The following is an 18,901-nucleotide window of genomic DNA, read 5'->3' on the forward strand; positions in this document are numbered from 1 at the left end:
ATGTGCTGAAAGACTAAATGTCATGTAATATATATATATATATATATATATATATATATATATATATATATATATATATATATATATATATCAGTTAGATTGTAAATCTCAATAAAGCTCAGTGAGAGCAGCTCTGTGGCAGTAAAGCACTGATGTCACTGCCGTGTTTAACGCTAGCGCTGCAGGCCTGGCTTGGGCAAGCCTTCAACAAGCCGTCCGTCACTGATATGTGTTTTAAGCATAAATTAAAGGCACTTTATCTAGACACCCACACACGCTGGGCACACAGTGGCGTGCTTTTCCAGAGGCGGGCGGGTGATTGATCTCCGCGTGGACTTTAAGAAAGACACAATAATGGTGCTGACATGGTCCCTTCAGATGACTCACTTCTCCTTAAAAGACGGTGTTGGAAAACATCTGACAGGCAATAAAGAGCAGCTTTTGTTTTCATGGAAATTGGGTGACGTTGCGTTTCTGCGTGATTGCTTGTTGCCGCTTCCTCTGCAAACATTCTCCTTCTTTTTCATACAACAAAAAACGCCCAAAGGAGCGCACAGCTTGCAACTTGAATAAAATGCGTAAAGGCATACGGTTGAAGCGGGTCCTGTGAGTTGAAATGTCAGCCCACTGCTCTTTGGAGGAAATTTATTGAGCTAAGTTTCTTTGTACCAGCGTCAGATTTATTCAGCCATGCATGTATAGCACTGAGGGCCTGCCTGCCTGACGTCTTTGTTTTCTTTTCTTTCTTTTTGGTTATTCATGAATCTTTTTTGGCACTGAAGGGTTTGTGATCTGTTGTTTACTTTGCCTTTTGATGAAGCTGTTTTTTTTATTATTTTATTCACAGAGTTTCCTCTAAAATATTTTAATTACTGGGTACATTAGTCATTGACATTGTGGGCAAGATAAAAGCTAACTCTCTTGCTTTTGGCTAGGCTAGCATCTGTGTGCTAATTGGCTAGATAAGAAAATGTCATAGTGTCATTACACTGTTGCATACAGTTGTGGTTGGTAGTTTAGATGCACTCTTCATTGATATGAATGTAATCATAGTAACACTGTCTTATGACGGGTCTATAAAAAAAAACACTTTTGATATTCATTCATGAACTATCAGTGTCTGGCAAAACATTCTGACGTTGTACAGTTCTGTTAATGAAATCTGAGTTATAGTTATTTTCCAATATTTTGTTCAGTTTTGTGCAAAACGACAGTTGCGCTGGCAGCTAAACAGACCCACAGCATGATGCTTCCACCACCATGCTTTACAGTTAATACAGTGTTCTTGTAGTTCCACCAACTTGTTTGGTCATTTTGGCCAACCATATTAATCTTTGTCTCATCTGATTGTAAAACCCTCATCCAGAAGGCTTTACCTTTTTCCCTGTGGGCAGATGCACATTTTAGTCGAATTTGAAGATTTTGAAATTAGAATTGAGGAACATGGTCCATGGTTATGTAATAGAGTTTTCACACATGTAGTGTGTTATCTCCTCTTGTCTAAATAACTTAACTAGTTTGTAAACTTGTGTGTAACACTGGCAAATCCATCACAGTTATAAGTATCTCACTGCTGAAGCTGGAATGCCTCATTAAAATGACTAGAAAATGACTTGGATAGACACTCGGGCAGAAGATGGTTGCGTGTTCGGTAAATAAAGCTGTACAAGCAAATGATCTAGTCAAAATACCAGGTGAAACTGCACGTGTTTGGCCAACACCAACTCTTTTCAGGGGTCTCAGTACAGTTGTTTTGGTCTGCATCTAAGTTTTATTACTGTATTCACACCTGCCTAAGATAAACAGGATTTAAATGGACTTTAACACATGAAAGTCCTGACCAGAGTCACACCGTGTTCATGTCTTAGTTGCGTTGTATTCAGCTATGGAAAAAAATAAGAGACCACTTTAAAATGATGAGTTTCTTTGATTTTACCAAATTGAAAACCTCAAAAATATCATCAAGAGGAAGATGGATGATCACAAGCCATCAAACCAAGCTGAACTGCTTGAATTTTTGCACCGGGAGTGACATGAGGTTATCCAAAAGCAGTGTGTAAGACTGGTGGAGGAGAACATGCAAAGACGCATGAAAACTGTATTTAAAAAACAGGGTTATTCAACCAAATATTGATTTCTGAACTAAACTTGTTTTCTTTGCATTATTTGAGGTCTGATTGTTATTGTTGTTTCAGTCTTTCCTCATTTTCTGCAAATAAATGCTTTAGATGACAATATTTTTATTTGGAATTTGGGAGAAATGTTGTCTGTAGTTTATAGAATAAAACAACAATGTTCATTTTAATCAAACATATACTTATAAATAGCAAAATCAGAGAAACTGATTTAGAAACTGAAGTGGTCTCTTAATTTTTTCCAGAGCTGTATATTGCACCAGTTAATTTTAGTTTCACACTGCAGTTTTGAGAGCAAACTAAAGAGCTTTACAACATCCACGGTTCTACGACCATGATTCAATAGAGAATCATAAAGAACAGCACAATAAGAACAGGAGACAACACATATTTACACATTTAATATAAGATAAGTTGATATTAGTAATAGTGAGTGGGTAGGTGGTTGAAATGAGACTGACCCCACCCACTCATTTCTGCTAGACTGCTACATCAATATACTCATGTGGACAATAGCTGCTCACTCAGCCATGATGAATAAAGCTACTGTTTTTTTATGGAGCTGGGGTATCACTACCACTTCCAAAAGCCAGCTCTTTGGATCATTGAAGAGGAGACTGGCACACAAAAGCACAATATTGAGACCGGAGGATTGAGAATTCTCCCACTTGTTTGTAAAATTAGTGCCATGTGAAAGCTGAGTACAAGTTGGCTCACTGTTGCTCATTGTGAATCCCGTGTTCTGCTCAAAATGAATAGTCTACTGAGATGCTCGTGTGAAACAGCGTGGATAATTGGGTTGCAGGATCTTAAGAAAAGCTTTTAAACTGATTAATGATCACATACTACAAAAGCTCTGCAAACACTGCTTTCCCTCTTTCTGAAATGAAACGTGAAAAATGTGCCTGGCAGAACACTTACCTTATTATTATAGTATAAATAGAAACGATCTTAAATGTCTTAATATATTAAACTTCATTTCGTTTTAGTCTGACTAACAAAAGCAAAACTAGAAGCATATTATATTCTGACTGTAATTGTTGAAGCATGTTGGTTTTTAGTTTGATTAGAATATTTTAGAGTGCAGTCTATCTGACGTAAATTGGGGCAGTGGTAGCTCTGTGGGTTAATCACTGGCTATTGATGACAAGGTTGTGGATTTGATTGTGTTCACCAGTATTCCTCATTTGCCTTTGTGTTTACAGCCTTTTGTTTCACACTTTCATTGCGAAGTATTGCCAACACATCATGCGGTGCATATCGAGCCTGTCTTTTGGCTTCTCTGTGTACGATCTTCATCTTGGCCTCGGTTTTCTTTTCTCTTTTATTTCTGCCCAACTTGTTTTGGTTGCTACTGTTTTTTTTTGTTTTGTTTTACCATTGTTGTTGGTGTGTTGGTTCTACCCTGTTGTACTCATTGTTGTGTTTATATCTGCAAGCTTCTAATCTGATGTGTGTTTCTTTACTAGTGTGAAAAGTTTGGGCACCCTAATTTTCATGATTTTCCTTTATAAATCATTGGTTGTTTGGATCAGCAGTTTCACTTAAATATTTCATATAGCAGATGAACACAGTGATATTGGAAAAGTAAAATGAGGTTTATAGGATTTACAGAAAGTGTGCAATAATTCTGTAAAAAGAATTAGGCAGGTGCATCAATTTAGTAATAATTCATTTGTGCTTAAGGTGTTCAAATCAATAAAACATCAAGGGTACCCAAATGTATGAACCTTCATTTCACTTCTCGAATATATAGATATATTATATATTTATATAAACATAAATTAATTTCACTTCTCAAATATATAGATATATTATATATTTATATAAAAATGCATTTAACTAAAAATGCTTATCAGAACAACCAATGATTTATAAAGGAAAATCATGAAAAGTATCAAAACCTTTACACATTACTGTATCTGTGTCTTCACTGCACAAACGGGTTAAAGTCTCCAACTGTATGTCCAACATGAGAATGAGAACAATATGGTTCTTTTGGTTTTGGTTTTGTTATAGCTGTTAATGATTCTGTGATAAAATTCACTCAGTTATACACAAGACTCAATCACATCAAACACTAAAAAGCTAAACATAATATAAACAAGGTTTGTACGGTCATGAAAAACCTGGAGAAGTCATGAATAAGTTTTGAAAAAATAAAAATACACAGAAAGTTTAGGAAAAGTTGGAAAATTGCTTTACAAATCTTTGTGTTTCAGTTTATTGATAGAGAAAATCTATTTTGAGCTAACAAATACATCAGCTCAGAGTGAGCCCTACAAAATGGAGCCCTCAGGTCTTAACACACATTTTATTATTAAAGGTTCATTTTAGGCCTAATCACTAGACTTGACCTAATCAATTTTGATTATAGTTTTACTTGATTTTTTGCTTTTATTGTTTATATCTGCATTGATGTTTTAAAAATCTTATAGTCATACAAATTTGAGTTGAAGGAATTGAAAAGTCTTAAATGGAAATATGTATTGGTTAAAACATGTTTAAACCCTGTATAAAGAGCTGTATGTGAAGTGTGGCAGTGGGGTTGAGTATGTCCTCAGTGCTCCTCTTGACTGTGCTGTACTGTTTTAAGAAGTGCTTCTCACGCTCTGCTCACATTCTCTAACTTTCAGGACACGGATCTGATCATGACCTTCAACATCTCCATGCATCGCTCCTGGTGGATGGAGAACGGCCCGGGCTGCAGGGTGACCCCCGTGACCCCTCCTCCGTCCTGGGCCCCAGAGGACCACCGCTACATCAGCATTGCGGGCTGCGTGCTGGAGTACCAGTATGTGGAGGTGGCCCACAGCTCCCTGCAAATCATCCTGGCTGTGAGTGACCCTCATCCGCCTATTGCCTATACTCTTTCTCCATACCCGGGTGTTAAATGGGTTTTGATACTGTGCTGCGTGTGGGGTGGTGCATCGCTGAAGCACCTATTTGGCTTCATTTTGGCATAGGCTGGAACAGATGCATGAAGTGCTTGCATAAAAATAGGCTGAAAAACAGAGTATTCAAATGAGTCGTTCATGTGTGCATCCGTACAGACATCTATTCCTGCTTTAACAGAAAACTGAGGTCTTTTATCATGAACATTTTTAAAATGAGACCAATTTCCTAGTCTAATAAGCCTAGTCTTAGACTCCTGAACCTTCTGAAAGGAGATTTTTTTTTATATGAAGGACTAGGGCTTAGGATTCTTTTTGGTCCAGATTTTGGACACTTTCCACAGAATATTTTATTTGTTGTTTAAAACCCAATACAGCACAACCATCAGCTTCTTCATTTTTCATTCCTGTGTACGTGAAGCCTAGTGTTTCTTTGTTTGCAGTCTGATTCCCTTGTAGATGGTCTAGCTTCACGGTCTTTTGTTCTCAAAAGCCCTGTTTCTAACCATTTATCCATGAAACCGATCATGAACTTGACCTAAAAATGGTTTGTTTTGCAAATAAATTACCGTAACTAAATGTTGGTCACATCTTAACCCTTTCAAATCCTGCATCAATTACAATGGACATCATGTAGTTTCTTTTTTATTTATTTATTTCTTTTTTGCACAGAACACTAATTAAGTCATGCTGTTGTCCATTAAAAAAGATCATAAACCAGTTAATGAAACAATAGCTTAGCCCCGCCCACTGCATGGAAAAAAAATCATGAATTTGCAGTACCTCTGCGGCCCACAGGTTGAAAGCCACTGGTCTAGAACATTCAGAGTTTCGGACCAATTACAAGTTGGCTGTCATCAGATATTACAAACAGCAGTATGGTGCAAACACTTGTGATTTCTGTGTCTTAAGTAACTGTAGATTACTCCTTATTAATAAAAAAATAATAAAATTAATCCAATCAGTGTCAGGTACAGTAAAACGCAGATCATATAGGTAAAGGTGACAGAATAAAATAATGTAATGTGTGAAACCAAAACTAACTGGACACCTTTCCATTATTGTTGCTACTAAATCCTTCAACAAAAACCTTTATATAAAAAGGAACAACATTGTTGATTATTTGATAAGATTGTGTTACATTAGACCTTTAAAAGACTCTTTTAAAATTAAAGTGCTACAAATGGTCCATTTTGTATATGGCTCCCATATGTTATGTGATAATTATATCAATTCGTAACTATAAATGTGGATATCTACAGTAGTTAGATGTTTACATACCTGCTCACCAAATGTTTCTTCTGAAATCAAGAGTATTAACACAGTAAACATGCAAAGTCAAATAAATAAAGCCTATTTACTTTAAAAATGTATATTTCCAAACGTCAACTATTTTGAGTTGGTGTACAATTAAGTCAAGTTATACGTTGAATCAACTTATAATAACTGAGTTTAGCCTGTTGCCATTGTCAGATTTCCATTGGCTTTTGCCAATATATTTGCATGTTGTCTTATTGAAGGTAAACTAGTAGATTATGTGATTAACTGCTTGGCCTTGATGTTTTAGGCTATAAGAGCAAGCACCATTTTCTGAGCTGCCAAGTCAATGTTGGCTGTGTGCTGTACTGTTCATTTTCTTTCTCCAGGTAATTTCCTATGAGTATTTCAAATGTATATTTTACGTAAATTAAATTAAAATAAAATAAGACTAAATACATTTTTTTTAAATATGGGTTACTAACATAAGCAAAAAACAATTTAATGCAATTCAGACGTTATAACTGAAACTGTGGATGCTATATTTGTAAAAAAAATAACACTGGATGGTGTGTATACACATTAGATAAACATGTATATGAATACTGCACATACACACAATGCAGAAAAATAACACTGGATGGTGTGTATACACATTAGATAGACATGTATATGAATACTGCACATACACACAATGCAGAAAAATAACTTATTTTACCAAATAACAAAACATTAAGTATGATATTCTGTATTTACATACTAACAGCCGGAAGACAGTAAAGTGCTAAACGCTTGACAGGTCACAGCTCCGCTGTTTTGACGCACTCAGTAAGACGTTGGTTTTAACCATGTCTGCTGCAACGTCAAAGCTGAGTAATTTTACCAGAGTACAGAGACGCGCTGTAAATAGGTGTACCTGTTCACAGCCGTGCTGAGGTTGTGTTCGGCTGGTATTTTTAGCCGGAGCTCCACTCTGACAGCTAATGGCCCTGCAGAGATCTTATATCAGAAAACAGTGGAAGAGGAAAACAGCTTCTCGTCTGCGTTTGCGCTCTGCCGGAGAGTCTGTTGGGAGCTTTTAGTGGTTTTGCGGTGCCTGTCCCCCGAGACTGCAGGGAGCACTACTGTTCCCATGATGATCTACACGGCCTCTGTTGTACCACAGCAGTGCATGTGTGTGTGTGTGTGTGTATGAGAGAGAGAGAGAGAGAGAGAGAGAGAGAGAGAGAGAGAGAGAGGTTTATGCATGTTTATGAGTGTATTTTTCTACATAAATAATATGTTGCAATTATATTACTGCTGTGTGTTTCAGTGTTGTAGAAAAGTAAGCGCAGATGTTTTTGTTACATCTTCCAAATCATTGTTCACTAATTCTTTTTTATTTTTCACACTAAAAGGTGCACAGGATTATAAGGTGCATTATTCAACTCTAGTTGGGGTCTCACCATGTGTTCCTTCAAATTCAGCAGGTCTCATCTTTAAAGCTAAGCTAAGCTAAGTAAACAAAACTGTATTAAAAAAAAAAAATTTTTAAGTTAAACGAGTGCTGGATGTTAATCTACACAGATTTCTCTCCTAAAAACTATTTTATTTTGGGTGAGTAAAGCACTTCTGTTTATTTACAGTAAGCCTAGGTTTCCAGATTTTCACTAAAGCTGAGAGCAGGATCATTAGCATTAGCAGCTAACTGCTAGTGCTACCCACGGTTAGCGGGTAATGCTGCCCGACAAAGCTACACTGAGGAACCCTGAGTGTTCTGGTAAACCAGGACAATATTAGCTAGCGGTTCTTCCCACATAGCTTGTTTTAACACAGTTAACACGCAGGTTACTGTTCAATATGCTCACCTCTGAACAACAAGAGAGCTAGTGCCTAGCACGGTTAGCCGGTAATGCTAATGCTACTGCAGCCCTGGTGCTGGAGAACTAAACTGGAATTCCTCTATAATGCCGTACTTCAGCAGAGTGGCTTTACTGCTCCTTACAACCTGACTGGCAAAATTCATACATTATTATTAGGTGCACTGATGAGTTTTGGGAAAATTTAAGGATTTTAGGTGCACCTTATACAAAAAATTCTAAAGTAAACAGTAAAAATACAGTAAGCTGGTTGAGTTATCCAATTACAGAAGTAAGTAATGTTTTCTCAAACCATGGTTGTTAATCAAGATGATACACATAATTGCCCTGGAGAGAAAAATAGGAAAAACAATTAGAAAGACATTAGGATCTGACCAAATTAAATAATGTATAATACATTGCATCCATGGAAAAAACTTAGCAGGATAGATTGTCCGATGGAATTGAAACATAAATTCTGATTTTTTTCCTTTGCCAGCACTTTACCACGCCCTTTGAGTCGTGAATTTTAAATACATTTTAAACAAATTATCTTCACAACTAGTGTAGTCTTGTATACTTGTTTCTAAAAAAAAGACATTTTGAGTTAAATATTTCTGTACATCACTAAATTCAACCTATGGCAGTGGTGGCTCAGTGGTTAGAGCACCTGATTATTGATGACTGGGTTGTGGGTTTGATGCCCAGCTTTGGCAAACTGCCACTGGTGGGCAAAGTAAGACCCTTAAGCTGCCATTTTTCTTGAGTAAGACCCTAAACCCTTACTGTGCCCAGCAACCATCCTTGTGCTCTGCCTTTAACCCATCCATGCAGTGAACACACATTATTGTGTGATTATGAGTGTCTTGTCTTGTCTTTGTGTCCATAGTAATATAATGGCTTTCATTGACATGCATTTTTTTTTTTTTTACTGGAGTTTAAACAGACATATTATTCTGCATCATGCACTGCAGCAAGAAGAGGGTTGTATCAGCCGTTGTGCTCTGTATGCACTCTAAATACACACCGTCTGGATTCACATCTGTGTTGTGTAGACTGAACTGTGTAGTTCCATAGAGTATTTGCTTTAGTCTAATTGGTCAGTGTATATTTGAAAAGTTAAAGCAGGCTTAACTTTTCTTACTGGTCTGTGAGTAAACCCCAAACCACAACCCTTCACACATTTTTTGCTACTATTTTTTTTTAAACAAATGGGGGTAAAATTTGAGATAACAAATGTACAGTATGTGCAGTGGACATGTAGTGTAAAAGTATTGTGTGTTTTATGCTAACTGTTTTAGTTCAATAAACAGTACATTTAGATTTTGCTGTGTATTTTCCTCTCATATCCACATTAAACAGCGCTTTAGCTCATTTAAATCAATTAAGAAAAATGCTCTTGACAGTGAAGAGCTTTAAAAACACATATTAAGCGCTGACCTCACATGGCTCTTTATTGCTCTTTCATGTGTGGCGAGCTGCTTTACATGGCTAATGACCGCCTGTCTCTGAGTAATATCTGGCTGTTGACCCAATGTTCCAGTGTAAGACAGTATTATCAGACTTAATTACATGATGTTACAAAACACACATTTCATTTATCATTACAAGAGGAATGGTTTGAATATTAATGAAAGTTCTGCTCGAGTAGAAGAGGCTGACCTCCATAAAACTGCATTTATAACACAGCATTCATTGTAAGCTTTGTTCATTTTAGAATCTAGATTATGAGGCAATTATTTTTATAAATATTGATGATTGATTTTGATTAATGGACTTTTTGTGGAATATTAAAGGTCAAACTAATTGCCTTCCTAATCAGCATGATCTCACAGTCTAAAATAATATAAAAACTGTAGCACTTCACATAGTAAATTATAAACATTTGCATTTCAGTCTCTGTTTATTGCCTTTATGTTTTGTTTTTATTTTCATAATAAAAACACATTTAGCATATATTTCTCTAACTCAAGTATAACTGTCTTCTTTTGATCCATATAATATTCTTAAGGTAATATAGGACTATACCAATGATAAGCCCCCTCTCCATTTTATTCCTTTTTAAGCATTTAATTGCATTTAGACAAAAGATCATTAGTGTGGTCAGGTACTAATATTAGATAATCAGTTCTGGATCACTCGACATGCAACCGGCATTGTTCTGGTTCGCGAATCTAATTTTGTTTGCCGTGTTTTCACCAACAAAAGGAGGTTCCGGAACCAGGAATGTTCGTTCGCAGCCGGAACCGGAGAATACAAGGTTCTTCAGCGCAAACCGTGACGACATCTGTGGGCGTGGCTGTTTGTAAAGGAGCCCCGCCCTCTGCAATGCCCTCTGTTGATGATGTATGATGTGGCATTTTGACGATTCCGTTTAAACTGGTGAAAACACGGGCTGGTTTGTTGAAAAGCACCACGTTTCTTTTGGTGAAAAGGCGCCATCAGTGCTACTCCACCTTATTTTAGAGGAATTGGATGTGGCTTATTTGGTTCAAAGAACCCAAATTTACTGTTCTAGATGATGACTGGCATTAAGGATGGTGAACAGAGCTTCCTATTCCACTGTTCTGATGGTTGTGACGATTCTATGAGATATGTAAACACATCTGACCACCTATAGGAGAGATGACTGCATTCTTTAATCCTTAAAATCTCAATTCACTAATTCAAAGAGATGCCTGGATACTTCTAGACATACAGTACCAGTAAACAGTTTGACACACCTCTTCTCATTCAGTGTATTTTCTTTCTTTTCAAGATTTTTCTAAATTGTAAATTTAATCTTGAAGGCTATATTAAATGCATACAGGAACACATGTAGAATTATTCTGTAAACAAAATGTGTTAAACAAACCAGAATATGTTTTATACTTTAGATTCTTCTAAGCAGCCACATTAAGTTTTGATTACAGATTTAAACACCCTTGGTATATTAATATCAGTGTCTTCAAGAGCGAGAGTCACCTAGAATAGTTTTCTCACCATCTTGAAGGAGTTGCTGGAGGTGCTGAACAATAGTCGCTGCTTTTCCTTTATCCTTCAACCTCCAGCTCATCTCAGATCACTTCCAAACACCATCCCAGTTAATCAGGTTTGGATCAGGGGATTGTGGAGGACAAACACTTATTTTGTTTAATACACAATTCCATATGTGTCCCTTTATTGTTAATGATGTATTTAATAATAATCTACAATGTAGAAAATACATTAAATAAAGAAATAAATAAAAAAAATTGTATTAGAAGAGGTGTGTCCAAACTTTTGGTACTGGTACTGTGCTTTAAACTGTGAGGAGATTTGTACCACAGCTCTACAGTAGTAAAAATCACTAGAGATTTTCAATACATAATAAACATAAACACAGATATGCTTACTGTTACTACTAGCATTGTTATTATACACATACAAACAATGCAAAACCACAATGCTTTGACAATGTTTCTCAGATAACATGATGTTATGCCATGTTTTGCATGCGTGATAGTTCTGTATATTGATTTATATTGTACTCTGGTGGAATCGTATCCGTGATTATAGATACAGTATGATAGGCTCACCCTCTTCAAGTCCTCCAGAAAGTCCAAGGTTGGTCAGCACCATCGCAGCACACAGTAATAACTTTTCTGTAATTTGTTAAAGGTCTTATTAGCATACTGCAGCCTCCTGCTCTGTCAGGGATTCAAAGGTCAGTGCTGGAATTAACAAACAATATGTTGTGCGCACTTCTGTGTGCACCTCTACTCTCAGGTAGAAGATGCTCTGTCCCTCGTGCAGGATCCAGTATCTCACCCTCCGAGCTTCTTCTTCTTCTTCTTCTTCTTCATCCAGCTAATTACAGACCGGGGGCTCCCAGCCAGCACGAGTGTGGGAGAGCCCACCGAGCGCCGGGATCTTTCAGCGTGACTTAATGTATGCCATGTAATTAGGGGAATGTGTTTGTGAAACAGAGCTGTGTGTTGTGTTGTGTAAATGATAATGTTGAAGCTAGCGCTCTCCCCCCGGGGGACGTTTGATCCTCCCTAGCTGAAAGTGAGACGCCGCACTGCCGTCTGCAGTGAGCGTTTGCTGTGCCGCAGTGCCAGCCGTTGGACGACCCTTCAGCCATTTTACATCTCCCTGTTTACCACCCACACACTTGGTTATGTCCTGCCATATATCTTCTTTTTTGTTTTCAATTGTCTCCTTTGAGTCCGTTACAAGAGATGAAAAACACTTCATAAAATACTTAATGTGTATTGACAACAAGAAAATTGGATCGCAATTGAATCCTGTGTCATCAATGTGCTCCTCAGTCTCTTCAGAGCGTCTCTCTTTGCCTGTATTTCTTGGAAACCATGGCCAGTTATCCAAACCAGGCACCTGGTTGCAGTCTATCAGAGTTAAGTGAGTGGGAGAGAGGCAGGATTTGTGCTGCTGGTACATCCACACTCGAGTGACTTGAGAGAATTTAGGGACTTGATTTGTTTGAAACACATATTTGCAGCCTTAAAAAAGACAGGTTGCTCCCAGAGCTTGATTTAAAGTGGACATATATCATATAAAACTCTTTTTTGCCTGCTTTTGTATTTCCACGTGGGTCTTGATTGCCCCTATAAACACTCAGTATTTTTTCATGGTATGATATCTCTCTCTGAAAAATGTCACGATGCTAACAAACACAGGAGGCAGCCTTGGCAGTGTTGAAGCGGTTAGCTTCAGTGCTAACAACCATCCTCAGCAGTATCAGAGTAAATTAGCCGCAGTGCTATCTGCTTATCTGTTTTTCTGAGTTGGGAGTCCTACTGAGAGGGTTGGGTAATTGGCCTTGTAAAAATGGGGAGAAAGAAAAAAATGAAATAAATAAAAAATTGACCACCACCCAAAGGCATCAGGGCATTTTTAGTGGATCCAGATGTTTCCCACACCATATAACCGGTGGTGTTAGACGCTGTTTGGTTCGGTTCTTTAGCGTTTAATTTAATTCAGAACTATTTTTCATTATTGCTGTTTTCTGCATGATTCTTGTTCTTCACTTATATTAATGAATAAATCAATTTTTCAAGCCACTAACAGCAAAAGCCTGAAATGGCTCCACTTATCCCAAATTATGTTCACTCCCAAATATCAAAGCAAAAAAAGGAGGGAGCTAATGTACCTTGTAATTTGCCTCTGCAGTCCTTGCACTAAACATCTTCCACTGTGCAGGTGTGTGTGTGTGTGTGTGTGTGCCATGCTTAGTCAGTGCATTTCTAATAATGTATAAGGCCCGTGTTTAGGGGCTGCCAGATATCATATAGGTAATGGCTGGAGTTATTGCAAGTTCAATAACGTTTAGTCTTCTAAACACAAGCACTGTTACACCAGGACAGTGTCAAGAGAATGGCTGCTGCCAAGATCAATATGACAATGATTGAATTAAGTTCTCTGTGAAACATTGAAAGAGACGAGACGCGTGTTTGTGTCAGCAGGGCCGTACTCAGCTGCTCTGAGCCCTGTACTCACACTCCACACACTCGTTTTACATCTCCCAAAGACAAGAGTTTGTTAAATTTCCCCTGAACCGAGTGAACCGAGACATATTTAGAGTCTTGAGTTTTTGCACTAGAGCAGCAAGGCTTACAAATAAGGAGTGTTTAGTTCTCAGCTATTTGCTAAACCACACTAAATCGTTTCTGACAATGTGTGATACTGAACATTTTCTCAGTAACCTTCATAGGAACCAAAAGTAAATATGAACAGCATGCAACCAGATGAGATCTTTATTAAGCCTTTCAAAATCACAAAACAGTTTGTAAACACTGTTTAAAATATGAATGAAATAAATGTTTTCATTAAAAAAAAAAATCAGTAAAAAGCTCATCTAAAATATGGCACTCTGATATATCTGCACAGGCTTCAACTAATTAAAATGAAAAAAAAAAGTAAAATGATTCATAATTTAAATGTGTTAATTGGTTGCTCATAAATACAAATTAGATAAATAGACACAATTGCTTTTTTTTTAAATAGATTGTTTGGAAGAATGCTGTTAATTAAACATGTTTGATTCATTTGCAACTAATTGACACATTTGAATCATGTAAATTCAAAGCTTATTTCAGTGTAAGGAAACATGGAGCACTAATTGAAAACTGAGAATGAAGTTCTAAAAATATTAATATACAAGATATTCAATGTAAATTTTTACTTACAACTGTCTTGTTTTTCGTTACTTCCTCTTCCTTTCTCTTCTTTCTTTTCTGGTTTCTTGATTGCTGAAATTTCATATTTTGCCGGCTGCAGGAATCATTAACCTGGCTGACTGGCTACTGTCAGTAACTAGTGGGAGGGGCCCTGTTGAGGGGGATTCTTATAACAGTGTCATTGTACTTTTATGCATTGACCACAGAATTTATAGGGGAGCTTATGTTGTAGCATTCAAAAGTAAGATAAATAAAATTTCTTTTAAACAGATTGTTTATAAGAATGCTAAAGCTTATTAATGTGTAGGAAACCACGAGCACAGATTAGACACTGAAAATGAGGTTTCAATAATATTACTATCCAAGAAAAATAATTCAGTGTGTTCAGTGTAAAGTCAAGAAAACTTCTATATTCGAAATAGTAAATATCTATTGATATGTTGTTTAAAAAAAAGGTTCAAAAAACAACAAAACCAATGTGATATGATACTTTTGTTTATATGTAGCCATGCACATGGGGAAAATGTTAAATAAACTTTATTTTTCGCACTACTGTATTTTTTGCACTTAAAATCCTTCAGTTTTCCCAAATATAGTTTGTGCGCCTTATAATGAGGTGCGCCATATGTATGAATTTTATCAGTCAGGTTGTAAAGAGCAGTAAAGCCACTTCACTGAAGTACAGCGTTATAGTTAAGTATAGTTTATATAGTTAGTATATAATATATATTGTATATATAGTTTAGTTCTCCAGAACCAAGACTCAAGACTGGAGCTGTATTAGCATTAGCTGCTAATCGCGCTTAGTGCTAGCCCATTTGTCGTTCAGAGGTGAGTATAATCGGACTGTAGTTTGCTGCTAAACCCAGCTAGCACTGCTGGAGCAGTATTAGCATTACCCGCTAAGGGCTAGTTAGCTTTTTCGCTGTTCAGAGGTGAGTATTATCGGACTGTAGCCTTCCCGTTCACTATGTAAAAACAAGCTGTGTGAGATGAACCTCTAGTTAATATCACCCTAGCTTACCGGAAAACTCAGAGTTCCTTAGTCTAGCGCTGTCTGGCTAGCCTTAGTGGAAATCTGGAAATCTAAGCTTACTGTAGATAAACAGAAGCACTTTACTCACCCAAATAAACAGTTTTCAGGAGATAAATCTGTGTAGATTAACATCCAGCACTCGTTTGACTTAAAAAACAATGTGTCTTATAATCCAGTGCGCCTTATAGTGCGAAAAATACATTACGTGATTCAAACTGTGCAATCATTTCAGAAAAAGTTAATATAATATAGTACAAATCACATATGCATAGTTGAATACAAATAAAGTTACATATAGTTATTGTTGCTGTATCATACTATATTTTCTTACATGCTTTTGATAACAAAACTTAGCTTAGATGAAACTTTCTTGAACTTTTGTTCTTGCCACACAAGGCGGAGTTTAATTGTGTGGTTCACCGCTCTAGAACATCTGTCTCGGCTAAAAGAAGTGCCTAAGAATTACATGATGGGTTAAATCAGGTGTGTTAGAGCAGGGGGGACAGGAGTGTTTAGCTTGTGTGTTCCCCAGAGCTTGAATTGAGAAGCTGCCGGTGATGAACCATCCGAGACGTCAAAGCTGTTTATCCTGTTTTCTCTCCCCAGTGACTCCTTCACCCTGAAACAGTCCCTCTTTCAGCTCTATATAGTTAGTGACTCGGCTTTACCTGCTTGTCTAAGTGGTGATCTAAGAGGAGCTCCGAATTGATTTTCCAAATGGCTTCAGAAACCCATTAAGCCAAGCTTCTTCTGTAAGCAGCTTTGTTTGGCCAGTGAGGCCGAGACGAAGAGGCTCATAATTGGAGCGAGGAAACATGCAGCAGCCCAATCTCCCTGCACCACTGTGTGTCTGTTCCTATTTCAGCTGCTTCCTGACTGAACGGGGAGGAAAATGTAGGAGCTTGAGTTGTGTCTGGATGCATAGTCCGCTCTGTCAGTCTTTCTACTCCAATAGAACTTTAAATATTTGTCTGAGGAGTTGGGTTTCATCTGGTTGAGTTGGGTTTAGACACTATTCATTGAATATATAGAACACTTTCTTTTGGAATTTATTTGCTTTAGTCTTCTTTCCCACTTTTTCCAACATATTTATTGGAAGAAGCAGACTTTTTCGATTCAGGAAGTGTTGGAACAGTGCCAGATTAACACTTTCTGAGGCCCGGGGCTAATTACCAGGATGAGGCCCTTCATATCATGTTCTGATGCATGACCTCACACAAACACACTGACACATCAGTGACAGCGTACACAGTACCAATCTATGACAGACTGCCATTTAAAGTGAACTGGTAACATGATTTCAATTCAATTTAGGGTTGGGCGATGTCTCTTTAATTGGCAGTTGACGATGTTTACAGGGAAACATCGCGATGGATGATGATATCGTGGGGGGTGGGGGTTGATTAGAAATAACTAAAAACTGACAATTACTATAGACGAATAAAATATATATGCAAAAAAGGAAAAACAGGACACTTTAAAAAGATCATTAAATGATGAGGATACATAAAAAAATAAAGAATGTATATCTTATGAAGAAAAAAATATTTAATCAATAAAATAATAAAAATATTTCAAACGAATAAAACAATAATTCATATGAAATAAAAACTCATTTAAAACACAAAGACTTTCTGTGCGCAGAATAATAAAAGTTTCAGTTTCAGTTAGTTTCAGTTTCAAGTCATTGAAACAGCTCATCAAAACCTCAACCTTTCCTATATATTTGACAATATTAACTTTACAGGTCCTTACTCATCTTCATTTATTTAACTAAACTGAGTTTAATATAATTCTGTCGCTCTTTCCTTTTTTATTGCTTGTAATTTTCGTTTTTTTAATTAATTTTTGTCAATTGACATTCAGCAACCGGACTGCAGCCCTTTCAGCCCATTCTTTTAATCCGGCCCTGTGTTGGAACCATATAAAGCAATGTCAAATTTGATGTACCAGTGCATTTGTCTACCCCTGAGGATTAAAACACAAACTAGTTTGCATGTTTTGTAAATTAAACAAAACCCAAATAAGCAAACATTGGTGAATGTCAGAATCATCATCAAATCATTGATTCAATTGATTTTAGGAATACATTTATTGTAATGAGCGATTGGTGAATAACATTTTTTACAGAGATAAAGTGTTAGTTCTATGGCAGGGGTGCTCATTCCTTTATCCTGGATATTTACTACCCTACAGATTTCAGATTCATATTTAGATTTCTATATTCTATATGTCCCTTAGGCGAGGCCTTACTTACAGTACCTGGATCAGGTGTTTGAGGTTAGGGTGGTTGATCTCCAGGATCAGGATTGAGCTCCTTTGTTCTACAGCTTTGCTTAAAGTATCCTGAGCAGCATCTTTATTTTTAGGAGTCTACTTTTAACATTATTTTAAATCTCTCTCTCTCTCTCTCTCTCTCTCTCTCTCTCTCTCTCTCTCCTTCTCTCTCTTTCTCTCACTCATCTCGAGCACCCAATTGATCTGCAGATTTTGGTTGTCTCTTCCCTTTCATTGCAGGGCAGCTGTGTGACAGCATACCAAGTGCCCAAGTAATAATTTCTTATCTCATTTTTATTAATGAGCGTAACCTCAGAGGTTAATTCAATGCAGTGGTATGGAGATGGATGTGGCATGTTGAAAGAGGCTTCGATGTGAACTACAGTGGTGACAGCTCGATCTTTCCTTTCCCCACTGCTGACACACTGAGAGATAATTACGAGGATTACAGCAGAGATGTAGAGGGAGCGCTGTCGTTTCTTCTGCGTTTTTTTTTTTTTTCTTCCTCCGTGAGCCAGTCGTGTCTTTTTTTCTGCGTTTGTTTTTCCAGGCCACGCCTCGCGTCCCGTTGTTTTTTTCCAGACCGTGCAGCAGTGCAGCACCTTTGCTTAATGAGGTTTCTTCACGAGCAGAAATGGATGTGGAGGCCACGGCTATTCATTTCCACGCGGCTCAGACATTAGTAAGGCTGCACGCATCATTACGCCGTAAGGAAGCATCAGTCTGAAAGTAATTAAATAGAGTTGCATGATAATGGGAAGCCCACAGAGTGAGCTGATGTATGAATCGGAGTATGATCTTCATGTGATAATCTCTCTCGTTCCATCTTCCCCTCTTTCTCTCGCTCTCTCGTTCTCTTTCCCTCTTTTTATCTTTTTCTGTCTGTCTCACTCTCTTCCTCTTCACTCTCGTTCTCTCACTTTTTTTTTGTTGCATTGTCATTCAGGGAGAGCTCTTATGAATCTCATAATGTTGTAATCCTAAGCCGCTTGCAAGAAGATGACTCTCAGTCAGTGTCACACCGGCCTTATTGGTTTCTCTCGGTCCAGAAGCACTATGACTGATTATGCAAACAGAGCAGGTCAATGGCCTAACTGACAGGGAGATGCAGATTTCAGGTACTGATTAACATAAATACCAAAAAAGAAGAATCTAGTGCTGTCCTGCTTGCAGTGACGATTTTTATATTAGCTGATAATTACAGTCACACTTAAAGATTCATAGGTGTGTCCATGTTGCAAAACACACAAGGTGTGCTGATAAAGCTTTAATCAGTAATGCACTGTTTAACCCTTTCAGGCAC

General features: G+C 37.3%; 1 protein-coding gene across 1 annotated transcript in view; it reads left to right on the top strand.

The window, feature by feature from the left end:
• nkain2 (sodium/potassium transporting ATPase interacting 2) overlaps window positions 1-18,901 on the top strand; it is a 272,618-nt gene that overhangs the window by 196,002 nt on the left and 57,715 nt on the right. The window contains exon 4 of the mRNA XM_007255398.4: window positions 4,772-4,972. Within this exon, the coding sequence (XP_007255460.1) occupies window positions 4,772-4,972 (201 nt within the window). The remainder of the gene's footprint in view (window positions 1-4,771; window positions 4,973-18,901) is intronic.

This window comes from Astyanax mexicanus, chromosome 1 (assembly GCF_023375975.1).
Source record: "Astyanax mexicanus isolate ESR-SI-001 chromosome 1, AstMex3_surface, whole genome shotgun sequence".
In the NCBI taxonomy this organism is placed as follows: Eukaryota; Metazoa; Chordata; class Actinopteri; order Characiformes; family Acestrorhamphidae; genus Astyanax; species Astyanax mexicanus.